Source organism: Sorex araneus, chromosome 3 (genome assembly GCF_027595985.1).
Source record: "Sorex araneus isolate mSorAra2 chromosome 3, mSorAra2.pri, whole genome shotgun sequence".
Taxonomy (NCBI): Eukaryota; Metazoa; Chordata; class Mammalia; order Eulipotyphla; family Soricidae; genus Sorex; species Sorex araneus.
Genome location: NC_073304.1, coordinates 129,481,293 through 129,508,661, shown reverse-complemented (window position 1 = coordinate 129,508,661; position 27,369 = coordinate 129,481,293). Strand labels below are relative to the sequence as shown.

At 39.0% G+C, this 27,369-nt stretch overlaps 1 protein-coding gene across 11 annotated transcripts in view; it reads right to left on the bottom strand.

The window, feature by feature from the left end:
* The window catches only part of PLCB4 (phospholipase C beta 4), a 455,945-nt gene that overhangs the window by 35,036 nt on the left and 393,540 nt on the right, over positions 1–27,369 (bottom strand). For all 11 annotated transcript variants that reach the window (XM_055131101.1, XM_055131100.1, XM_055131094.1 and 8 more), the window contains 4 exons: positions 23,856–24,020; positions 20,266–20,470; positions 5,570–5,658; positions 4,853–5,003 (listed from right to left, as the gene is read on the bottom strand). In XM_055131101.1, the coding sequence (XP_054987076.1) occupies positions 4,853–5,003; positions 5,570–5,658; positions 20,266–20,470; positions 23,856–24,020 (610 nt within the window). The remainder of the gene's footprint in view (positions 1–4,852; positions 5,004–5,569; positions 5,659–20,265; positions 20,471–23,855; positions 24,021–27,369) is intronic.

Below are 27,369 nucleotides of genomic sequence, written 5' to 3'. Positions count from 1 at the left end.
AGAGAGAGAACAAAAGGGAATACCCTGCCATAGTGGCAGTGTGGGGTGGGGGGAGACGGGACTGGGGAGGGTGGGAGGGATGTTGGGTTTACTGGTGGTGGAGAATGGACACTGGTGAAGGGATGGGTTATCGAACTTTGTATGGGGGAAACATGAGCACAAAAATGTATAAATCTGTAACTGTACCCTCACGTTGACTCACTAATTAAAAATAAACTATTAAAAAATAATGGTGGGTCTGGTATTGAAATATTGAATGTAATCAAAGTAGAGAGAGAATAATGTGGAAATCATCTGCCACACAAGTAGGGAGAGGGCATGGGATGGGGGGGTATACTGGGGGTTTTGGTGATGGAAAATGTGCACTGGTGATCGAGACTTAAACCCAAAAGTTTTGTAACTGTTCTCATGGTGATTCAATAAATAAATTTATCACTGTCACTTCATCACTGTCATCCCATTGTTCATCTATTTATTCGAGTGGGCACTAGTAACATCTCCACTTATCCTAGCCCTGAGATTTTAGAAGCCTCTCCTTACTCGTCTTTCCCAACGATTGGAGGCTCTTTTCAGGGTCAGTGGAATGAGATCTGTTATTGTTACCATATTTGGCATATCGAATATGCCACAGGGAGCTTGCCAGGCTCTTCAGTAAATGCCATGGATATCTTTAGATATTTGCTTTTTAATACAAATTTTTAAAATTTATTAAAAAATCATTATTTTTCATTGTAGGGACCATGGTTTACAATACTGTTAATAATACACTTCCAGACACAGAATATTGCAATGTCACGCCCTCTACCAGAGTGTCCCCACCCCTAACCTAACCTCCACCTTACTCTCCTATGCCCCTAGTTCCCCATGATGTGAAATTCAGTTCTAGAGACCAGTTCTCAGGTTGTTTCCTTTGGCCATTTGTTGTTCCCTTGGTGTGTTTATTTGCATCCCACATATGATCCTTGCTTTTACATGTGCAAAATAAAATAGAAAAATGCTAACAAAAAACAACTGTATGAACTATCATTACTAAAACATGTAAAAGATTATACTGTTTTCTTAATTAATGCATTAACCTAGGATATCTAGAGGCAAGTTTGATAACTCCCATAATCTTAAAGTGCTGATATGCATACAATGTTTTGAGAGCTTTATAAAAATGGTAACTAGCTAGTGAAATGTTTGTGATTTATATTGGTAACAGAGTCACGGGAACCACTAATATTATCATAGATTGTCATTAGTTCACACAGGCAAAGGCTATGTGAAATTTAAGTTACAGAAAGATGAAAATAAAGAAGTGATTATTCTTAATTCATCTCAGGGCAATTATGCAAGGAACTGAAATTAAGGGTATACAAACTGGAAAGAAAGAAGACGGTCTAATCTCAGACATGACGCTGTACTTAGCTTCCACTGAAAGTAAATAAAGGATACCCTTTGGGCTCAAAATTTTTCTTGGTTGCTGTTTATAGACACAGACATATTTACCTTTTTGTGGCTATGTAATATATTGTTTATTTTAAAGGAGAAACTATATATAAAATGTAAAACATGTTTTTATGTTGGTTTATTATTTTATAGTCACATGACTTACATGAATACTTAAATTTAAAAATATTTAAATATAACAGTAGCACTGTCTCCCGGTGTTCATCGCTTTGCTTGAGCGGACACCAATAACGTCTCCATTGTGAGACTTGTTACTGTTTTTGGCATATCAAATATGCCACGGATAGTTTGCCAGGCTCTGCCATGCGGGCGGAATACTCTCATTAGCTTGCTGGGCTCTCCAAGAAGGATGGAGGAATCGAAACCGAGTCGGCCACATGCAAGACAAATGCCCTACCCACTGTGCTATTGTTCCAGTCCAAATTTAACAGTAAATCACAATACTTTCATTCTTTGCATCTGTGTAAGCTTTCCTTTTCAATCAGCCAGTCTTGTGTAATTTCTTAAACTTTTTTTGTGTTGGTTTATAAAAAATTTACATTTTTAAAATTTATCCCCAAAACATCAGTTTATTAGAGCATGAATGTTTATATTTTTTAGGAGGACAATGTTATTGCATTTACCAACAAAGCATGATACAGCATATTCACCACAAACTATTATTTGTTTATATTAGCCTAGTTTCTTTTTCTTTTTTACCATTAAAATTTTTAAAATTTATTTTCATTGTTGTTTATGTAACATGATTGTGTCAGTTTTAATTTTCGTGTTTTAATTTTTTTAGGGGGCATGTATGTCTGTGTTCTTGGCTTATTCCAGGCTCATTGCTTAGGGGTGCTCTTGGTGAGCTCATGTGACCCTATCGGGTGTCAGGAATTGAACCCAGATCAGCCATGAACAAGCCAAGGACCCTACTCACTGTATTAACTCTCTGGCTCCTAATTGTGATGGTTTTTGTGAACAAAATGACTGCACTGTCCCCACCAGCAAACAGCCACAGGCCCTGCACCTCTGTTCTTACATCATATATAGACCATTTCTTTACTCTTCTCTGACTTCTATCCACTGCCCCAGTACTTGGAAATCTCAGTTTTGCAAAAATGGTCCAGTGGTTGCCCTCATTTGTGATTGCTGAATATCTTATTTTGTTTCTTGATAAGTCATAGATGCAGGAGAACATTCTGGATTTGTTTTTCTCCTTCTCAGTTATTTAACTTGACATGATGAACCCTAGCTCCAACCAAGTTTCAGCAAATCGCAAGATTTCATCCTTTCTTATAGCTTCATAATATGCAATTGCATATGTAAGTGAATATATATTTATACACAAAACTCTTTATCCAATCATCTGTCACTGAACATTTGGGTGGCTTTCTAGGCCTTGGCTATTATACTAGTTATTACAATGAACATATATTTGAATTACTATTTTTGTGTTTTTGGTTTAAATGTCAAGAGGTGGGCCGCCCAGATGAGATCCGGAGCAGCCGCGCACGACACGGCCCCTCTACTCCTTAAAGACTATGATCCAGGAGGTATACTGACCCATTTTGGCACCCAGAGACTTATAGAAATGCATCTAGAATGTCAACTGAGCTACAACCCCATGCCGCCTGGGGATGGGGAAGGATTTTCTCTTCCAACACTTTCTTTCTATGGGACGATAGCAACGGCAGCAGCAGCGCCCATGCAGCATTCACCATCATCTAGAACTCACAACCCAGAGGTATGAGGCTGTAGTGAGGTGGCACGCAAGAGATCATGGGATGGGGGTGTTACCAGCTCGCTCTCCGCCCAGATGAGATCCGGAGCAGCCGTGCATGACATGGCTCCTCTACTCCTTAAAGACTATGAGCCGAGAGGTCTACTAACCCATTTTGGCACCCGGTGGCTTCTTATAGAAATGCATCTAGACTGTAAACTGAGCTAAAACAACAGAAATCCAATACCGAGTGGCTGCGAGCTCCTGTAATCTTCATTCTCAGCAATGGAAAACAAATTATCAAATGTTGCCTTTTCAGCAGGTTTGATTGTTGGGGGAAAATTCCAAATAATAATAGTCAGTTCTCTGTAGAAATACTGAATGTATTCAAAGTATAAAGAGAATAAAGTGAAGATCATTTGCCACTCAGGTGTGGGGGTGGGTGTGGGAGGGGGTATATTGGGGTTCTTGGTGGGGGAACAGGAACACTGATGAAGGGATGGGGGTTTGATCATTATATGACTGAGACTTAAACCTGAAAGCTTTGTAACTTTTGTCATGGTGATTCAATAAAATAAAATTTAAAAAAAATGTCAAGAGGTGGGATTGTGGGTCAGATGGAACTGCTATTCTAAATTTTTAATAAATTTTCCATCATACTTTCCGTAAAGAAAGAACCAGATGACTGTCCTACCGACCATAAATGAGGGTTCTTTTTTACCCACAAATCCACAAAAAATGATTATTTCCAGTCCTTTTGATATATCCCATTCTCACTGACATAAGATAATATCTCATTGTAGTTTTGATTTGCATTTTTCTAAAAAAAGTGACAATGAGATTGTTATCTTCAAGGAAATATCTGTTCATCTCTCTCCATATTTTTGATGGGGTTCCTCGTTTTGTTGTTGTTGAGCTTTGTGTTTAATATTTCTTGAATATTAGCCTTGAATAAAGCCCTCTATCTGATGTCTGGTATGCAAATATTTTCTCCCATTCAGTAGGGTGTCTTTTAATTTTAGTTCGCATTTATTAATTTAATTAAACTTAACAGTAAATCACAATATCTTGATTCTTTAGCACTGTATGTTGCTCGTCTGCCTGAAAAGCATGCTTTGAATACAGAACTAAACGCTGTCCATGGTTTGGGAGTATTTCGATGCATTGTAAATATTTTCTAGAACAATATATACTTTATGCAGTTCACTGGGACTGGAGTGATAGCGCATCGGGTAGGGCGTTCGCCTTGCATGTGGTCGACCTGGGTTCGATTCCTATGCCCCTCTCGGAGAGCCCGGCAAGCTACCGAGAGTATCTCGCTTGCATGGCAGAACCTAACAAGCTACCTGTGGCATATTCGATATGCCAAAAACAGAAACAACAAGTCTCACAATGGAGACGTTACTGGTGCCTGCTCGAGCAAATTGATGAGCAACGGGATGACAGGGATACAGTGATGCAGTTCACTAAGGTGCAAGGGATCTAGCAGAAGAGAGGCGAACATGCCAATTCCCTGTTAGTTTCTTAGAGAAATTGAGCAACTGTTTAATCCACAAGAAAACATGTTACTTTGGAATTTTTGTGGAATAATGCAAACTGAAAAAAAAAACCAACAGTAATTCCAGACACTTTTGTAAAACCTTAGGAAGAATGGAAAGTTTCCAACATAGAAAAGGAACACAGACAAGTCTGCTTTACCCTTCTTGGCTTCCACGCCAGACCCCATGGCAGCCGTAGTGGTTGGTCTGAGCTCGGAGCTACTTTGAGGGGTGACATTTGCTTTGGCAGTGTTGGCCTTCCCTTTCTTGTCATTCTTTGAAGTATCACTGGGCACATCAGCTATGTCACTCTAGAACAAAGACACTGATATTAATCCAGGTGAATGCCTTCTCAAGGTCCAGTGTCTTTCACATTCTTTATTTTACTGAATGCTGTTGTGTCTCCCAACTTCTTCCCATCTTACTGGCCTTCGACTCTCACTAGATCTTTTCCTGGTGGAACAAAGATGATAAAGCTTCCTGAGGAAGGTAGTGAAAGGAGAAAAGAGTAATCTCCTTTTAATGCAGGGTGTTTCTTCTCTTTTCAAAGTACTAGCAATACTGCTTCTTATGTGTGAAGCTCAAAATACAGTAAAAGTAGCATTTACAGGCAAACAACCCAAGTGCATGCTGGAATGAGAGATGTCTGAATGGCTAAAAAACAAATTTCATCAATTTGTCAAATTGGGTAAATTGGGATTTCAGCATATCTAATAAAGCATTCAATATTTTAAATTTCACTCAAATTATCCTGTTTTCCACTTTGTTTCTAGTTTAATGTACAAACATACTTTGTCCTGATCTTGTAATCAAGATGTTTAGTTGACATCCCTACTTTCCTGGCTCAATACTCTTTAATTTGATTATTGCTACTTACAGTTTCAATGCCCATAGCCCTCATTTGGTCTGCTCTCTTTTCCGTAATGGAAAGAAATTTCTTTGGATCAGACAAAGCATCCACAATATCTGAAAGAAATAGAGCACTGAGTTGTTAATTCTGATTTTTGGAAAAGATCCATGAAATTAAAATAAATAATCCATAATCTTGATGATACTTTCTGTTATATTTCATCCTAAAACAGAAGACAAAGTCAGGAAAGCAGTTGATCAGAAAAAGAAAAAATAAATTACGATAAGCCGCAAAGGTCAGGTAATTTTTTTTTCTAATGTTTTCATTGTTTTTTCTTCTTCACAAATGAAGAAGACAGTGTGGTAGGGCAAACCAGGTGAATTGCTTGGCTTGCTGACATTTTATCTTTGTCATTTTCAGCAAGCTGACTAACCTCAATCTGTTTCTTCATCTGAAAATTAGACCTGATATCAGCACTCTGGTGCCTGAAGGTATGTGGAAAGTTCAGTGAAGTTAGGATGGATTCCTGGAAGTTCCTTTTAATGACCCAAACATTATTCCTTTATGTGCCAACTGAATATTTGGATACAGGAATCTTTATTGATGCATAGTGATGCCAATGCACTTTCCTTTATTTCCTATTTAAAAAATTTTCTTTAACATTTTACTATTGCTATTTTTTTTGTCTTTATGAGTCACATTTGGTGATGCTCAAGAATCATTCATGGCTCTGCACTCAGCAATTACTTCTTGGTGCTTGGAGTGCTTGGAGGACCAAACAAGATACCAGGGATCGAATCCCGGCCAACCACGTGCAAGACGAATATCCTACCATCTGTATTATCGCTCCAGCCCCTGCACTTTATTTTCATATATATTTCTTAATGCATGTTTGAAACAAATTTTGGGGGAAGTAACAAGGGGCAGAGGTCAAAATGTAAAAATATGGCTCTCAAAATGGCAGGCCAGGGGAATGGGAGGGACCCTGGGGACATTGGTGAAGAGAAAGTTGACACTGGCGGTGGGATTGGTGTCGGAACAGTGTATACCTGAAACCTACTCTGAATAATTTTGTAAATCACGATTCCTTAGTAAAAACATAAAATAAATAAACACATAAAGAAAACCAGTTTTGGTTGCATGATAAACTAAATTCTTTTTATTGTTCTCATAACAATAATTTGCACTTAAAAAAACAGTAAAATTTCTTCTAATATGAAACATGATTTAAAGAGATTCTAGTACTTTCAAACTGAATCTATACAATTTTGCATATTTACCAATACTATAAGAAGAATAATAATTATTTACATTAAAATAATCCCAAAACTATAAATTAAAAATAAATGCATTAAAATGCATCATTTTCCCCTAATAGGATTACCTTTCTTACTATAATCTTGACTATTTTTCTCAGTGGAATTTTTTCTTTATTTTTGCAACAGAAAGTAATACAAGCATGTGATAAACACTCAAACATACAAAACTGAAAGGTAAAATTTCCTTTCCTGCCAATCTTAAATCCAGCAGGTAACTACTACTACTTATTTTTTATATTGATGTAATTATTTTAAAACTCCAGATGGATGCATAACTTTCACTATATATGCATATAAATATGTACAACATGCATATATATATATACTGTGGAGAGCCTCCACAGGACCGGGTGCTTCATAAACAACATCTGTTCTTGTTAATTTCACCGTGCTTTGAAAAACAGGATGTCCTGTCACGCCCACAAGGTGTAAGAAAACAGGATGTCCTGTCACGCCCACAAGGTGTAACTAGCCTATCAGCTGCAGACACTTGGGTGTAAACAAGCAGCGAGAGGTATATAAGGAGGGAAGCTGCATAGCTAGTGGGTTCTCCCCTGGTTCCTCTTCCTTCATGTTTGCATGAGAAGGTTTCTTAATAAATCGTTGCAAGAAGAATCTCCGGGTTGCGTGTTACTTTACAATATACTCATGTATATTTGTTTTCTTGGTGGCCACATCTGGTGGTGCTTAGGGTTTACTCCAGGCTTACTCATGTATCACTCCTGGTGGGGCCCAGGGGACCGTGTGTGGTGCTGGGGATCTAACATGGGTCAGGTGTGTGCAAGGAAGGCCCTATCTTCTATACTGTCACTCTGGAAAGAAAGGAAGGAAGAAGAAAAAAGAAATATCCTAAGGCAGATTTCAGAGGTACTTCTCTGACTTCTAAGCCTTTTCACCAGCCATCGTGGAAATGGCAAAGTGCCTTAAGATATTTCAACTGAGAGAAGAAAGAGAAATTTAAAGGAAGGATGAATAAAGGAAATCTGACTATTATAATTATTGAATCTCTAGGCAATTATTTTTCCCTCTACTTTTGTTACATGCATATTAAAAAAGAAGCTCTCCCCCAGTATCATGCATACCAAGATTGTATCCAACAAAATTGACAATCATTCTTTATTGTAAAACCTGTTTCATCTTAATATTCTCCCTATTTAGAGTTTATTTTAATTAAGATACAAATTGCATACTATTTCTCTTTATGTCTTGTTTTTTGGGTTTTTTTTTTCGCTTTTTGGGTCATACCCAGTGAGGTACAGGGGTCACTCCTGGCTCTGCACTCAGGAATCACTCCTAGCGGTGCTCAGGGGACCATATGGGATGCTGGGAACCGAACCCAGGTCGGCTGCATGGAAGGCAAACGCCCTACCCACTGTGCTATCACACCAGCCCCTCTTTATGTCTTTTTTTGGAGTTTTTTTTTTTTTTTTTGGTTTTTGGGTCACACCCGACGATGCACAGGGGTTATTCCTGGCTCTTCACTCAGGAATTACCCCTGGCGGTGCTCAGGGGACCATATGGGATGCTGGGATTAGAACCCGGGTCGGCCGCGTGCAAGGCAAACGCCCTACCCACTGTGCTATCGCTCCAGCCCCCCTCTTTATGTCTTAAATAGATTTTTATTTACTTTTACCAACTAGTTTCATAATGACTTGAAGAGACAGATGAGTTATCCCATAAAATGTGCTACATCCTGAATCTTAATACTTTTTTCTTGCACCATTTAGCACTATGGTTTGACTTCCTCTTTTTGTTTAAATACTTCGAAGTGTTTTTGTGATTTCATGTGGGTTACGTGTAGGCCTAGCTGTGCCCCTCATGGTGCTAAACTCAAAGAGTAGTTTTAAGACTGATCTCATCTGTCTCTGACTCCAACTGTTCCTCTCCACTCATGCACACATTTCAGTGTCAAAAAGAAACATAACTGTGCCCCCTGATCTCTCCAGTCCTCCCAGCACACCCCCACACTGGATATACTTTGTCTTGCTTTCCCACTGGCAGATTCAATGAGTGATTTGGTGCTGGCTTGTTAACAAGAACAGATTTTCTTATCTTTCAAGCTACACAGTCATTTTGGAGCTTGCAGAGAACACTTGACATTTTTGAAGACTGTTAGTTCTTTCAGTAGAAATAATAGATAACACTTTTTCACTTAAAATTAAACATAAAACCAATAAAGTAAGTCATTAAAGAATGAAATGACACCTAATCCTTCCATCTTGACTAACATGTTTTCATATATTTCTCTGTAAATTTTCCAATATCTTACATTTTACATGAAATTTAAAAAATACTGTTATTAAAATTATTAGGTTTTATATAGTTTTATAATTATTTGTGTAAGATATGCCAAATTATCCACTGCTAATATATAGATTGGCATTTAATTTTTTATTAGTGATAAATTTATAAGAAATATCTTAGTGCAAAAGGGTCTCTTCAATTTTTTTATCAGAAAATTGGTGGATCAGGTACATAATATTACAATTTATGTGCCTGATGGGCATTCTTAATGAGTTCTGTGCCTAACAAGCTTCCAAAATAGTTACTAATGAATGGTAATTGGAGGAAATGAGTACCAAGAAAATAAAGCAGAATTAAGAAAGTGCATTAAATTGAAGAGTGCTCTGCAAAACTCGTGTCTACCAAGAGCCTCAAAATAGGATTTCATTTAGAAGTATGTTCTTATTCATGTCATTAATTAGGGACTGAAGTGAGCCCATAATGGATGGATTAGGGGGAACTCTAAATGCAATAACCAGTGTCATTATAAGAGAGAACATACAGGCACAAAGAAAAGAAAGGCAGGTAATGATGGAGGCAGATTGGAATATGGCAAGTAGGTACAAGGCAAGGGATGCTAAAGACTGCTGAGAGCTGTCAGGAGTTAGCAAGAAACAAGGAAGGATTTGCACAAGGAAAGCTACCTTCGATTTGTCACCTGTAGAACTCTGAGAGAAAATTTGTGTAGTTTCCATTATCCTAGTTTGTGGGAAATTTAATTACCAGTGATAACTGAGAGAAAAATCATTCAGCTAAATTAATACACACATATATATATACATATATATAGAGAGAGAGGTATAGAGGGAGGTAGAGAGAGGTAGAGAGAGAGAAAGAGTGAGAGAGAGAAAGAGATGGGTATAGCAGGCTGTGCTCAGGACTTACTCCTGGATCTGTGCTCAGGGAACATTCCTGTCTGGAGAGACCATATGCTCAGAGATTACTCCTGGCTCTGTGCTCAGGAATTAATCGTGACAGAGGTAAGGAAACCATATGTGGTTGTAGAATTGAACCTGGGTTCACCATGTGCAAGGCAAGCGCTTCCCTACCCACTATTCTGTCTAATTGGCCACATCTAAGATAAACAGCTCTCCTTGAAGTCATGTATTTAGGTTTATAAAGCTGGATTTATCTCTTTCAAGAAGCAGATACTATGAACTAGTCTCTTGAGAACTCCCACAGTTCTGTCATAGTTTAATTTGGGACCTGTATTTAATCCTGGAGTCATTTTCCTATTGACTGCAAAAATATTTTGGTCCCAGGAAAGAGTTGGTTCTACACTATTATTCTCACCTAGATGATCAGTTCTGTTTTTCACCATATAGTTACAAATAATATGTAAACTAGGTCAGGAAGCATTTTGTACAGTTAGGAGGTTTACTGAGATACTTTTGCCAACCATCTGCTAGAGGATCTCACAGATCGAGACTACATTGCATATCAAAATAAAATGCTATGGATTTATCCATTGGTGGATAAGTATCATGACTAAAATCTAGTTGAAATAACCAGTATTAATAATTCTATGAATTGCTGGGGCATCCTCACATCCTAAAATTATGCCTTATTTTTGGAGTTTTAGTGAGATACCTTAAAAGTGCAACATACAAAATAATAGAATTCAATAGTGATACAATATAATAATGCCTCTGAGCAAATGGTACCAGAAGCACACACAGTTTAATTAAGGTTTGTTCAAATTAAATCATGTGGAGACACAAAAGAGATTATGGCAGAAGAAAAATGCCTTGGCCAAGGCTTAGGGTACAGGTAATTTGAGACAGTTTCTTCTTTTCTGGAAATTTTGAATAGTATCAAATTACATGCATCTGGGACATCTAATTTTTCCATGTGATGGGATGTGTTCTTCAGTAGGTTGAACCAAGAGAAAGAATGGCAAATGTACTTTTGGAACATCAAAAAAGGGAAAAGGGGCTAAAAATCAAAATAAAGTCATGATCTGACCTCTTTTAGGCAATTTTTCTATAACTTACTCATTTTTTCCTCTCCTCAAAGGCATCATGCTGATGTTTTTAAAAGATATACATAGATGCTATCACAGAACAAAATAAAAAACTTTTTTTGCTTTTTGGGTCACACCTGGCAGTGCACAGGGATCACTCCTGGCTCTGCACTCGGGAATTACTCCTTACAGTGCTCAGGGGACCATATGGGATGCTGGGAATCGAACCCGGGTTGTCCACGTGCAAGGCAAATGCCCTACCCGCTTTGCTATTGCTCCAGCCCCAGAATATTTTTTAATAATTCCATTTAAAATAACGTGAGATTAAGGAGCCATGCCCCAAAAATCTCCCATTTCTCTCTGTATCTATGTAACTATATGAAAATGTTATTTGTATTTACCTTTTCTCAACCCCGAAAAAAGTATTCAGTAAGCAGTTAAACAAATATGACACAGAATGTTTAGCATACTCAAGTAAAGATGTTTTCTTTCTTCAGTGTCAACCTGACAGTTTACAGGCCTTCTTCCCTTATACTTATATGTATAAGGAGTAACTTGTGGCCGGCTATTTCCTATGGATACTGCAAGACAAGCCACTGTGGCAACAACAGAATGAAGGAAACAGGAAACACTACAGCAATAGGATGCATAGGGAACATGTGTGCAACCTGGTTTTGATTCCTGACACCGCACGGTTCATCAACCATGGATCGCCACTAGATGCAGTATCTGAGGATCTCTTCTTGTCCATAATCCTCTTCCCCCACACCCACCCCCACCCACCCCTGGAATTCCTTGCACTGCAGGGCTGGAACAGCATTGATTCCTTGGGTCCTTGCATTGAGCCACTGACCCAGTTGGCAATGAACCACTGGTGGGAGCAGAGGATCGGTCCCAGATGAGTCCTGTTTGGGAGCCCTCTCACCCCCACCCCACAAATGGAAGTAAATACTGATAAATACAAACTGGCACGTGAATAAATAGGTATTTTCCGGTCTTCCTTTGCCCTTCTGATGGAGCAGAGATGTCCCTGCACCGTCTTTGAGTCTATGTAACAAAAAAGGGTGAGCAAACAATTCTGAGGCACTTGGAAGCCACTGCGCAGGCTCTCTGCAACTTTTCTTTTTTCAAAAAAGAGCAATTTTCTCTTTCTCATTTGTTTCTTTCTTCCACACTTAACTGAAGTCTACTTACCTGTACTTAATGTAACATCATTTATTTCTAGGGTGAGAACCATTTCCCAAAAGGCTGGGTTTCCAAGTGAAGAGGTCCACATCCTCCCTCACTCCCACCCCATCTTTCTTCCATATGGAGCTGAAAGCATCAGATTAAATATCCGCAAGCAATGAAAGGAAGACAGTCGTTCCTAAGGAAAGACTCGGAATGTTTCCTGTGGTTTCTGGAGCGCTTAGCTGTCTGCTTAGCCATTGCTTTTCAATGTCCCTAAGCGCTGGCAATGCCACATCAACCCCTCCTCACGCCAAGTGCTCATTTATGGCCCACATTCCCTTCGGCCTCCCCTCCCTACTCCTCTGTTTCTTTTTATGTGTGCAGTGCTGGGGATCGAACCCACGGCCTCACATGTGTGAGACATGCAGTTGACTGATACGCTGTAGAGCACGGCACCACTGTTTCTATTCTAACAGACAATGATACTTGCAGAGAAGTATACTTCTCCGTAAGTATCATTATCATATCTAGTGACCGGATAGGGACACTCTAAAAACCAACACATCTCATGCTGATTTGGGTTTGGCACTTTTACCAAATGATTTGAACATTTCCCAAACAACATATCCAAAAAGATAACATAAGCCTTGGGGGATAAAAGGATCCTATTGTTCAATAAGAGTAGGAAAGCTCAAAGTTTGTGGACATTTCAGTGCAGCTTATGAAAGGCAGTAAACAATGTGTTCAAATTTGTGTATCTATAAATTCCCAATGTATTTATCCATAATTCATTTTGTTTCCTTCCACCCTAGAGTTATGTTTTTAGAAGATCAGGAGGTGTGTCTAAGAGTTATTAAGGTCAACGGGGTCACCCTAATGATACTAATCCCCTCTATGAATATGTGATGGTTTAATGCTATGGCCTAGCAACTTAATGCTGCATTGCAAGAAATTGAACTCTGGGCCTTGTACATATCAGAAATGCTCTCCAGGTCTCTGAGCTAGCTTCTTGACTCTGGATGGAGAGTTGTTTCTTCTTAAAAGTTCTAACTAATAGTTTTAGTAGTTCAGACAAGGCTATAAAAAATGATGCCACTGCTTCAAAAATTGGTTTTGCAACAAAGACTTAGTAGTGATCATAAGATATTTTAGCAATCATGAACGAGAGAAGGGAATGGAACAACTGCCCATTGTAGCTGGAAATCCTGAGATTCTCTCCCTGGAATAGCATCTTGGAGCAAGAAGTAGAAATTAAAAAGTGAGGAAGATGAAGATGCTGAGCTGCACGATAAAGAACTTCCCTGCATCCCCAAGATGAATCTTTAACTATTTTAACTATATATATATATATATATATATATATATATATATATATATATATATATGGGAGGGAGGAGGGGGAGCTGGGAACACAAACACGGGGCTGTTTCATCTCTGTTGGTATACAAGAGCCTAGATGCAGTAGAAGAGATGAAATTCTCAATTGCAGAGCTGTGATAAGCTTTGTTGGAGGAGAGGGCTGAGGAATTCAGGAAATACAACTCAGTATGACACTGGCACACAATCCTGACACTCCTAGTCAGAAAACAAAGAATCAACTCACTAATTTGTCTTTCTCCCTCCTGTTCTGTGATAACAGAAGAAATCCAAATGATACACCCCATCACAAATGGGTGGGTGGGAGAACGAAACACTGACACACTAAAGTGCCACTGTCAGGGCATTTGCACTCACAATCTAAGCAGCCGAGACAACCCCAGTACTTGAAGTCTCTCTGGATTTGACAAAGAAAAATGTACGCAGTTACTCTTGTTTTGTGTTTGAATGTGGGAATGAGAGTAGACTGTTTAACTCTGTGTTCAGGAGCAAAAGAACATTGCAAGACATTAAGGAGACTCTGATTCTTTCCTACTCATGGTAAGTGCTATCATTATCTTTTTCACTGCGAAATTCTGAAGAGTTCTGAATCTTCATCTTTGTTCTTCAGTCTGGAGGTATTTTATGTCTAAACTGCTTAACAGTCTGTTCTGTGGAGTTCAGAAGTTTTTTGTTTTTGTTTTTAGGTCACACCCGGTGATGCACAGGGGTTACTCCTGGCTCTGCACTCAGGAATTACCTCTGGTGGTGCTCAGGGGACCATATGGGATACTGGGAATCGAACCTGGGTTGGCCTCGTGCAAGGCAAAAGCCCTACCCGCTGTGCTATTGCTCCAGTCCCTAGTTCAAGAGTTTTAAGCACCTATTTCTTTGTGTGTCTTAAGTTGTTATAATGTTGATGATGAGAAGGAGAAGCAGTGGCAATTGCACTAAAATATCCTGCCACTGTTTCCTGAAGGGGGGACGAGGATCAGTTATGGTAGGAAACGTGGACTGCAGCACTACCTTTTCTCTTGGGCCCCTGAGAAGCAGTGGAATCCGATTTCCAAGGCTCTGCAAGTACCAAGCTGTCTCATCAGGAGGGATTCATTATTCTATGATCCCCTTGCATAGTACAAAACTTCTGTGAGGATGTGATCAGAAGATCCTGCAAATTCCTAAATTCTCCCGAACAAGCTGTCCTCTCTTGGAAAAACCTTTCAGAAAAGTTGTTCTTGTTCCTATAAAATGATGCCACCCACGTGATATTACTAAGACTAAAAACATGTTTTAAAATGATGTAGGACATAGAATTGTTGGTGCTTAAAGACAATGATGGGAGCATTACTAACACATTTGAATTCTGAAGTAGGCACAGGCTAATGAGATTTTCTTTCTTCACATGATGATTGCTTTTGACAAAATAATTTACTGCAGCATAATAAGTGTAAAATCTGGGAGAAGAGAATATACCAACAGATTTTTCTGTAGCTGGTTAAAAAGAAATAATTAATAATAATAATAATAATGATAATAATAAACAACCCAAAACAATAAAGAGGTTGCTAAGGGCCAGCACTGTTCCGAGCACTTCTCTACAAGGCAGGGCAGCCATAAATGCTCCTCATCCCACATACACAGAGAAATATAAAGTTTACACTTACAAATGTATTAATATGTACACAGGTAGGCCTTGTGGATTATAACCTTCTACTTGCAGAATTTTGTATTGTTTTTGCTTTTAAGGTTATAAAGGGAGCTGGAGTGATAGTACAGTGGGTAGGGTCCTTGCCTTGAACATGGCTGATGAGGATTCAGCAATGCATATAGTGCTCTGAGCATTGCCAGGAATAATTCCTGAGAGTCAGAAGTAATCCCTGAACATTCCTGAGTGTGGCCCAAAAACAAGGACAAAAAGCTTTATAAAGGATCAGTAGAACAATGACTTTCTTAATTCTCTTCTAAACTCAACAATAAATTTCTATTTAGAAAAACCTTCTATGGGTAGAGAATGACAGAGCACGTGCCTAGCATGTATCCTGAGTCTGGACCCCCCTTGCCTCCCTTCCACTCCCACCCAGGCTCACTGAGCACCAAGCATCAGGCCCACCCAAGCAGGCTAAGCATCACCAGGCGAGGTCTCTCACCCCAATACCACACCCGGTAGGGTCTGTGTTAACCAGAATTAAAAGTTCTCTTGCATGCTATTTTTCATATTACCTTATCATTACAGAAAAAACAGGGAAGTGCTGGAGAGCTAGCTTACAAGGACTAAGGCGTTTGCCTTGAATCTGGCCAAGCCCAGTTCAAATACCAGGACTACATATGGCCCCATGAGCACTGCGAGGAGTGATCACTGAGCACAGATAGCATGTCCCAATTGCCTACCTGCCCACAAAGGAAAAACAGGGAAAAATATGTTTTTAAAATCTACAGAATTTCTATGTGCATGTGCATGCTTAAATTTAAACAATCAGGAACTATTAAGTAGAGTCCTATGATAGCAGGCTACCACATTGCACACAGATTCTCTGTGACCTTCCTGGAACCTGTCCAAAGCAGATGTCGAATTCTATTCAACCTTTGCCCCTACTTACATAAAGATAATTACTATTCATGGTGGATAGATAACCTTCTAGCAATTTCTACTCATTTTATGACATGTATACACAGATATGCATTGGTTCTTTGGCAAATTAACAATGAGATCTTTCTGCAGTTTTCTTTTCTTCTCAATGATATATAATAGTTACCTTTAACCAAATCACTATTTTGAATGGATATTATTTTGAATACTGTTCTACAGTATCTAAATTTAATTTAATAAGATATTAAACCAGTCACTAGTGATAGACTGGGTAAGTCTATCCAAGTTGTTTCCAGTATTTTTACAACAAATAATGTTGCATGCCATTACAATATGGATATTAAAATCTGTGATTACTATCAACAATCTAATTAGACAAATTACTTCCAAGTATTAGGTCTACGATGAAAGCTAAGACATGACTAGCTTGGCCAGAAATGGGAGTTGTAATTTCTATCACTGTCATTCCGTTGCTCACTGATTTGTTCGAGCGGGCACCAGTAACATCTCTCATTGTGAGATTTACTGGTACTGTTTTTGGCATATCCAATATGCCACGGGTAGCTTGCCAGGCTCTGCCGTGTGGTGCGATACTCTCAGTAGCTTGCCAGGCTCTCTGAGAGGAGTGGAGGAATCGAACATGGGTCGGCCGAGTGAAAGGCAAATGCCCTACCACTGTGCTATCGCTCCAGCCCCTAATTTCTATAACCCACTTTAAACTTGAGGAGTGGTTTTGGACAATCTGACCCATGTGAAAGCTGAGGAGATATAATTTGAACATGGGAATATTTTTAGGGGCTACAATTATTCAATAGGAACAGTACACTCCTCTACACTCCTCTGGTTCTGGTGACTTTTTTTTAATTGGGGGAGGGGGGTGTCGCACACCATGCTCATGGCTTATTCCTGGCTCTGTACTCTGGGATTGCTCCGGATGGGATTTGAGGTGGGGGGCCCTATGGAATGCCAGGGATAAAACCAGAGTTTGCCTGCATGTATGGTAAGAACCCTATCCACTTGGACCCCACACTACACTGATTATGGAAGATACATCATAAGGCATGTGCCAGGAATTTTCAATTGTGGCAGCAAATGTGTTTCAATTGTGTTTCAGCTTCTCCAAATGCATCCAGTAATTTTTACATGAAGGCTTTTGCCTGGCTGCTTTGTGTGGTAAGAAAGCTGATATACTATTCCCCTGTGAAGTGTTTTTCACCTTTCAAGACTGAAACAGCAACTATGGTCTCTTCTGACCTCATTCTGGTTATTCTTTAATTCAATGTTCCAAACACTCTCCAGCTTTACTATATCCACTGGGTATTTATATAATGGATTATTCTTATTTATGTACTGTATATAACTGCATATGTGAATGTGGTGCTTTATTTAAGCAGATGAAATATGGACAAATTGCATAAATCAATAGGTTAAAAAGATCAGAAATTTGAAAAAAGGCAATTCTAATGTACTTATTTTGCTATCTTCACTGAAGACTCTCAAAATTCTTAATTGTCTGCTCTTGGTTCTTCATACACAATAGTAATGATCAGAGAATTTTAAATAGTCTTTGAATGTCGGCCCATGGCTAAGGTACTAATTGTAGGATCCCATTAATGGTAAAATAATACAGAAATTTCAAATGATTTTGATAAAATGCAAGTGGCTACAATTACACGTTAAGAAAGAACAACTGCAGGACTATTTGTAAAGAGATTAATTTGGATTAATACTTATATAAATAGACATTGATAATAAGCCATATCATAAACAGATATTTTTTCAGCAGAGACTTGCATATGTCCACATTCATTTTGGACAATTTCACATTTCTGGGTTCTATTTATGTAAAGTATTTGGCACAATGTAGGAGCTTAACAAATGATTTTTCCCTTTTTTATTCAAATGACTCAGTTCTCTGGAATGAAGTAGAAAGCTACACTGGAAATATAACCCAGGAAAAGGCAAAACTTTTAAATCTCCCACCATATTTGTTTATACAAGTGCCTCTGTAATTTATTACACACTGCCTGCTTTTGATTTATGTGGAACGTGATGATACCTTGAAGCCACGACAAACACTGAACATACATGGCGAGGTTCTGGTCTCTTGGGTCTGCTTACTTAAACCCACAACACCTCTTCCCTCTTGGCAGGAGACGTCATTTTTAAAGAAAAATAAACTGAAAAAAAAAAGGGAGCCTTCTCTCTAGGTTTTTGAGGCTGAAAAATCCTCAGGACTCATTTTACTTCTCTAGCCTGAAAACAGGTTATCATAGCTGAGAATTAGTTGCAGAAAATATGCCCTCCAGAGAAGCCATTAAAAACAAACCATGACATAATCCCATGTTTCTGAAACAAAATGGCTATATAATTCTGTATAGTGCAGAAATTAGATGACTTAATTTTCACTATTTCATCATCACAGATTTCATGTTAAATTGTTTTTGAAAAAACAAAAAAAATAAAAAACAAACAAACAAACAAGAAAAACAAACTTCAAGTATGAGGACTGGAGTGATAGTATACTGCATAAGGAACGTTTCCCTTGCACACAACTTACCCGGGTTGATGAGGGCACCCCATATGTTCTCCTAGACTGAGTAACCCCTGAGCAAAGAGCCAAAAGTAAGTCCTGAGCACTCCAGGGTGTGCTCCCGAAACAAACAAAAAGTGGACAGTGACCATGATGTCAAGTTTCTTTTTTTAAAATTAAAAATAAAAATGTGCCAGTTACCTAGGAATTATTTGTTATTAAATTGCCTTTGATGCAGGAGTAGGACATATGGGATACTGGCAAATGTACATCATTTCACTAAGGATTATGTGAGGGAATAGTATCAAGAGTCACACACAGACAGGTGCGTACTATTTTAAACCTAGCTACATGAAATTCTGCAATGAAGAACACTTCACCAGAACTCAAGGAGGAAGGGAGTATCCCTTTATAGGCCTGGGGCTGAGTCGTAAGAGATTATATCATAGTCACAAAGTCATATGGTAATAATGCCAAATTAGAATTTGAATCCTTGGTAAATTTAACACCATTACACTACTATACTGTTTCCTTATGGTTCAATGGATTCTGAAAATAAAGAGAATCTCTGTTTTCTTTTCAAGTACTTGTCTTAGTAGGGGCTATACATATTTATATGCTTGGGTTTGGGATCTGTCCAAATCCTTTTGACTTGTTTCAGTACCGAATCCTCCCATTGGTTAAGTGTTCTCTGAATCCTGGAAACTTTTATAAAACTGAACTCACTTAGGGATGGAAGACAACTCAAGCATGTTAGTAGTTAATTCTAGGTCTTTTAGTAAACTCAGTCTCTTAAAAGTCTTTTAATAAACTCAATCAATAAGCTACCTATGGTTTTACATTATTTCTCTTTCTCTCTTTATTTAAAAAAAGAATTTTTGTTTGTTTGTTTTGGAACCACATCGGGCAGTGCTCATGGGTTACTCCTCACTCTGCGCTCAGGAATAACTCCTGGTGGACTCAGGAAATTGAACCCAGGTTTCTGCCTGCAAGGCAAGTACCCTACCGATTGTACTATTTCAGTGACTCCTTCTCCCTTTAAATAATGATGCAAATATATCCTTCAATAAATAAATTTAGTGATAAAACTGAATTATTGAATCCTAAAAATTACCTTTAGCCTCATAATTTCATCATTTCAGACGACAAAATATGAGGCTACTTGTTTTCATGGTGCTATAAGGGATAGCAGCACAGGCAGCAACAAATCATTTTTCAGTGATCAGTTTGGGGCCAGAGAGATAATTCAGCAGGCAGAGCACCTGCCCTGCATGCAACAGACCCGAGTCTGACCTCCAGCATTCCATGTTTTGAGTCCCACCCCAGGAATAATCCTTGAGCCTGCAGCCAGGAGTAATTCTCAAAGAACAGCCATGGTGACTCAGGACCAACCAAACTAAATAGACAAATAAAACCCCCACTACTACTGAAATATTTTATAACTGAATAATTGAGAATAACATACATAGAAATAAATTGGTATTGTACTTTGAATTCAAATGTCCAACTCACCTCCAAATCCATCAGGCACATAAGTTTTAAGAACAATATTGCAGAAAATTGTTGGCAGCGATAAAGGCTTATTCCCCTCATTTCGAAGGGAAATATGTCGATAGCCTGCTTGGAGGCCGTCCAGTGGGAGAATCCTCTGGCCGATCAGCTTGTTGTTGTCATCATACACTGCTATTCTCAAGACTGCCAGGTCAGGGAGAATCACCTGCAAATAGTAATTTCACTGAATTTTATAATGTTGCTCCTAAAATTTCTGACTCGAGGAACCTGGACCATACCCAAATTGCTTTAAACTATTCCTTTATGATGAAAATCAGCCCAAGACCAATTCTAGGAAACAGTGAAGAATCCAGGATTGGCATTTTGTTTCTGGGGTCACTAGCATTACAAAAACCATGTTTGATATGTTCTTACTTGGATATCTGCACTCAATGTTCTGCATGACTAGAAATGTGTGTAGGGATAATTCATTATGCCAAGGAACACTGGCCATAATGAGCAAAGATCCAGATCTAACATTCTGGGTAAACGAGGCAGGAGAGACCAAAAGAAAAATCATAGGTGGGAATGCAATTTGTACCACACAGATGGTAGGGAATTGCAAGGCTAATGGTATTCACATCAAGGGTCAGTTAGCCTCCGAGGAATAGGATAGTAAACAAAACAAAGAAAAAAATATAGGATACTGGTTAATTTCTACTTTGTTAAGTTAAGCTTAATATCTGTGTATAACAGGCAAGTGGAACAGAAACACCTACATAACCTATTCCTAAAGAAGCAACTAGCACCTTTGTATAGTAGTATAATCTTATATTTTAATTAAAATGCAACAATTTAATTATAATGATTTAAATAGTATTTTTATAAATTTTAACAATTTAATTATGTTTTATAAAATTATTCACATAATTTTTATATTTTAGGTTTCAACATATCTTTTAGGTTTCTAATAGTTGTTACCATTTATGGTGTTAACGTCCAAAGTAACTGCACCTCATCATCACCAAAGTGCTCAAGACCTTTCACCAAAGTCCTGCCACTACTTCTAGTTCATCTCTTTATTCTCCTCCTCCCTTTCTCCCTCTTCTTTGGTACTTTCCCAAGAGTTTGCCATCACTCAGCACTGTCTACTCCCCTGTTTTGTTTCTCTCCATGAGTGAGCTCATTCCATGTTTTTCCCTCTCTGTCTGACCTGTTTTGCTTAACACGATCCTAATTTCATCCAAGTTGCAGTAAACTGCAGGATTTCCCCTATCTTTCAGACCTTTGTAGTATTCTACGTGCCCATATACCCCAACTTCTTTATCCATTCATCTGTCCTTGGACACTTGCATTGCCTCCATATTCTAGCTAGTGTATCAAGCATTGCAATTAATGTGGATGTGTACCTCTCTATCTGAACTAATGTTTTGTGTTTGGGGGCAGATGCAAAGCAGTGTAATTACTGGGTCATATGGAAACTTGTTTCATTTGTTTGTTTTTTAGTTTAGGGGTGATATCAGCAGTGCTCAGGGGAAAGGAGGCAGTGCCAGGGATCAAAATGCAGTCGTCCATGTACAAGACAAGAGCGTTTATCCCTGTATAATCTCTCTGGCCATTCTATTTTGCATTTTGAGAAGGTTAATCAAAATGGTACTGCACTGGATTAAAGATTCACTCTCAGACTAATGGAACAGAATTGAGAACCCATGTCTGAGTTGCCCGGAATGAGAGACCAGCCTCCAAGCCATGGAGACAACCTCCTGGTACTTATTTCTACTATTCTTGGGTGTTAGTCTTATAGTCTATTATTCTATATTCCACAGATGAGTGCAATCTTTCTATGTCTGTCTCTCTCTTTCTGACTCATTTCACTTAGCATGATACTTTCCATGCTGATCCACTTATATGCAAACGTCATGACCTCATTCTTTCTAACAGCTGCATAGTATTCCATTGTACAGATGTACCAGAGTTCGGGACTGGAGAGGGGGGGAGGGATGTTGGGTTTACTGGTGTTGGAGAATGGGCACTGGTGAAGGGATGGGTTATCAAACTGTGTAAGGGAGAAACATGAGCACAAAAATGTATAAATCTGTAACTGTAAAAAATAAATAAATAAATAAAATCCAAAAAAAAAAAAAAGAATTGAGAACCCAGAGATAAATCCTCAGAATTATGGACAATTCCCTTATGACAAAGGATTTGGGGTATAAAAATGGGGTAGGGTAAAAATGGGGCTGGGAAAACTGGATAGCCACATGCCAGCAATAATTTTAGTTATGAATACAGAACAAAAGAGAGGGAAAAACAGTTTTGGGGATTGCAGTGCTAATGCATGGCTCTTCAATACATCTGGAGTGGACAAAAAGATTAGAGAAATGATTCGGTGTTATTACAATTATTAGAAAGAATGACTGATTGATTATGAAATCCAGCATCCAGTTCTACAAATGAACTAGAAAATATAAAACCTGTGGATATCAAAAAATGACCCTACTTTCTAGAGGTACATGACAATGCAAAATGACTGTTTAAGGACATTTGTTTGTCTTTAAATGTCAACATCCTACCTGCCCTTTTGAATAAGGGAATAGTGCTATTATTAGATACTGCCCGGGCAAGGAAGAACTCATAAGTGTATGATGGAGTCAATTAATGAGAACTTATTCCATGTATTCTGCAAGCCTAAAGGTAAGACACTGTTTCACAGGTGGGCCAAAAGAAGGAAGGGACAAACAGAAACAACAATAATACCAAAGCTATAGCACTGACCCTGTAGAAGAAAGAAAAAAGAAAGAAAAAATATTTTGCATTTATTTTTTTTAATATTTTGCATTTATTAACAGTCCCTACTTCTATTTCATGGATTGTCTTCGAAAAAATGTAGTTCTTGGGCTGGAGCAATAACACAGTGGATAAGGTGTTTGCCTTGCATGCTGCCAACCCAGGTATGATTCCCAGCATCCCATATGGTCCCCCTGAGCACCGCCAGGAGTAATTCCTGAGTGCAGAGCCAGGAGTAACCCCTGTGCATCACTGGGTGTGACCCAAAAAGCAGAAAAAAAAAGCTTATAGGAGCATCTATCTACTTTATAAAGAGAACTGACCCTCCGAGGATGCTGTCCACTTCGCACAGCATTATTGTCCTATAGAGCACAAATTGTTAGTTTGAAGTCCTTAAGGAAAGGGGAAGTCTCCTAGGTTTGGTTGTGTAACCCAAGACCTATCACAGTGTATAAAATGAATGAACATGTTTAGAAGCACAGATCACTGGAAAACTTGGACTCTTCATAAAACTCCTAAGTAATTTCAGTCTTATCTGAACTACCTGGTTATCTCTGAGATTTTATATACTAAAAAGTCATTCCTGGCCTGTATCCAAATGACCATTTAATATATTTTTTTAATTAATTGTATAAATTCGTGAAGGTATCCTGTTTAAGTCAGAAAGGAGAAAGGGAAGACATCCACGGTGTCTCTCTCCATACCCATACATGCAGGGGTCAGAATAAGCAAGAGTCTCTACTTAACTTGCCACAGCAACAGGCAGTGTTTCCCTGAGTGTTCGCGTGGACCAGAGTGATTTGGCCACATTCAGAATGTCTTACCTTCCGAAAGACAAACGATTCTTCGTTGTACACGGGGTTGAGCCCGTTGTTCATCACCATGCGAGTACGGAACTCCTTCCGGATGGTGTCAGTGGGCAGCCCGTACATATCCACTTCTACGTAGGTGCCGATTTTCTTATCTGATAAGAACTGACCAGATATGACCTGCAGTGACCCAGACATTGATGAAAGAGAAATGAAGTCTGCGTAGTCACCACCAGCGGAGGATAATCAGGAAAAAACAAAGCCTTCATTCAACTTTAGAAATTAGAGTTATCTATGGGAATTAAATTCATTCGTTATAACAACTTCACAAAACATCACAGAAAAACTTTTATATGTGAAGCACTGTGCTAGGCAGGGGCTTTACCTCGAGAATCACCTAAAAAATAAAAAAGGGAAATGGATGGGAATCATATAATACAAAAAAATAATCTGCACCACAGCTTCCTCTGACCTAAGTTCCTATGCCTATAAAAAGAAGTTATGGGCACTGGAATCCTACAAAGCTGTTAGGAAAAATGAGGTTATGAAATTTGCCTATAAATGGCTGGACATGGAGAGTATCATGCTGAGTGAAATGAGCCAGAAGTAGAGGGACAGATACAGAATGACTGCAGTCATTAGTGGGATATAAAAAAAAATAGTATGAAACAAATATCCAGGGCCATGGAAAAGGGGCCGGAAGGACTTGTCAAGGGTTGGAAATTACCATAAGGGTGTGGGAGGGTGGAGGGTTGTTAAGATAGAGGAGGGTCCATTATGACAATATTACTTGGAAATAACCTCTCTGGACAAAAACAGTATTGAAAGTAGATAAAAGTAAGTATATGTATTGCAAACAATAAAGCCTAAAATGAGAGAGACAGAGAGAGAGACAGAGAGAGAGAGAGAGAGAAAGAGAGAGAGAGAGAGAGAGGTGCCTGACATAGAGGCAGGCGGGAGTGGGGAGTGGTTTTGGGGGGGTGTGGGAGGGAAACTGGGGACACTGGTGCTGGGAAATTACACTGGTGGAGTGATGGGTGTTGGAACATTGTATGGCTGAAACCCAATCATGAACAGCCTTGCAATGCTCTAACAGTGATTCCACAAAATAAAAATTAATATAAAAAAGTGATGGGTTCAAAATGGCATAAGAACCTTTCAGAGCCTTGAAATTATTATTACACAGTAACACCAAATTGTTTTTAATGGTTTCAAAAAGTGACACACAGAAAGATAAGCGATGCCAAAAGCTTTTGGCTATTATTATTTTTTTAAACTCTGATTAACACTGGCCAGCACCAGCACTGTTATGTATTTGTGAAGATCAGCATTAAATTCTCTTGTAAAGCAATGGAGATTATTCTTCATTTACTTTCCAGTATGGGAATTACAAGACAAGAGTTTTTCCCAACATTACTTACCATCTAATAATTTGGAAGCAATTTTTTGGGGGGGTCGCACTTGGAAGTACTCAAGGCTCATTTTTGTCTCTATGCTCAGGGTTGATACTTGATGGTGCTCGGGGACCCTATACGGTTCCAGGGGCCAGACTGGGACAACTACTTTATCCACTACACTATCTTTCTTCTCTAGCCCATGGAGGCAATTTTAAATGGTATAAATGACACATAATAAACTATATAGCTAAAAAGTTTAAATAGTTGGGTTTTGATATATAAGCACACCTGTGAAACCATCACCTCAGTTAAAATAATAATGTTTGTCTGTATTTTTTGCAATCTACTCCTCCTTCCATCTCTGCTCAGAGGAAATCACTCGCTTATCTTCTGTTACTGTGCATCAGTTTGCATTTCAGGAATTTTCTATTAATGGAATCTCTGGTTAATGGAATCATATAGAAGATACTTTTTTTCTAATAAGCTTTGTTACAACTTTAGGCTGGAAGGAAAAATTAATCAGAATATAAAGGAAGTTCCCATCTACTCCTCTCCCTCCATCTATAATCTCCTTCACGATGGACACCTTGCATCACAGTGGTATATCTGTTTCACTTAATGACATTCATACTGACGTATCATTTAATGACCCAACACTGACATGTCTGGATCACTAAAACTCAATAGTTTGCTGCACCGGTCTTGCTATTGCCCATTTTATGAATTTTTACAAATGTCTAATGACATACATCTACCCTTGTAGTATCTTATGTATCTGTTTAACTGCCCACCGAATGTCTGTGCACCCCTTACTCATTTTCTTTCCCCCAAACTCATGGAAGCCACTTATTTTTTCTTTTAGCCACACTGGAAGTGCTCAGGGCTTGCTCCTTGCTCTGTGCTCGGGGATCACTCCTGGCAGTGCTCAAGGGACCACATGACATACCAGGAATCAAACAAGGAGTGGATGTGTGCATGGTAAGTGCCCTGTTGTATTATAACTCCAGTCCCCCAGAAATTGCAGATTTTTTAAAAACTAGATTCACTTTTGTCTTTTCCATAATTTCTGATTCATAGATCGTGGAGCCTTTTCATTGCTATCTTACATTTTAGAATCATTTAAGTTTCTTCCCTATCTTTTCATGATGTGTTAGTTCCTAATTTTTTTTTAGCTCTGGACAATTAGCCAGATATGCTAGATTATGTATTTCATCACTTTTCATCACTTTCATCCCTTTGATCAACAATTTGCTCAAGTGGGCACCAGTAACATCTCCATTGGTCCTAGCCCTGAAATTTTAGCAGCCTCTCTTTACTCGTTCTTCCCAGCAGTGCCACATTGGAGGCTCTTTCAGGGTATGGGGAAGAGACCCATCATTTTTACTGTATTTGGCATATCAATATGCCACAGAGAGCTTGCCAGGCTCTGCCGTGCAAGCAGGATGCTCTCGGTACTTTGCCAGGTTCTCTATGAGGGAGAACTAGGCTATAAAAGCTTCCAGGAGCTTTGTTTTATAGTCTCTGGATCTTGGCCGTTGAATAAACAGCGCCCAGGGGCAGTTTGTAGGTGTGGCTGCTAAGCTACTGGAAAATGGAGGGTCTAGGTGGAGGAGGCCCAGTCCCGATTCGAGTAGGCTTGGAGATCTCAGCCCCGGGTCCTGCACACCTGAGTTCCTCTGCCAGTTTCTTCATGCGTGAGGCTCATCCAAACGTGTGGAGATGGGCCTTGAGCATGGCTGTGGCTTGTTTCCGGAGGTCTTCGGCTGCCGGGGCTCTGCTCCGGACAGGGAGGGAAACTCACCCCGCCCTGCTCCGAGGGGCCACAGTGAAGACAGCCAGGCGCGGGGTTTGAATTTTAATTAGAAATGAAAATAAAATTAAATAATAAAATTCAAGTATCATGAAAAGTAAGGCCTTTTTTGCAGTTCTCATTAAAAAAAAAATGACCGTACAAAACGTTTTTACTTGCATAAACTTCTTGTGGACTGGAGCAATAGCACAGCAGTTAAGGGGTTTGCCTTGCATGTGGTCGACCCGGGTTCGATTCCTCCGTCCCTCTTGGGGAGCCCGGCAAGCTACCGAGAGAATCCCGCCTACACAGCAGAGACTGGCAAGGTTATGTGTTAATCTAC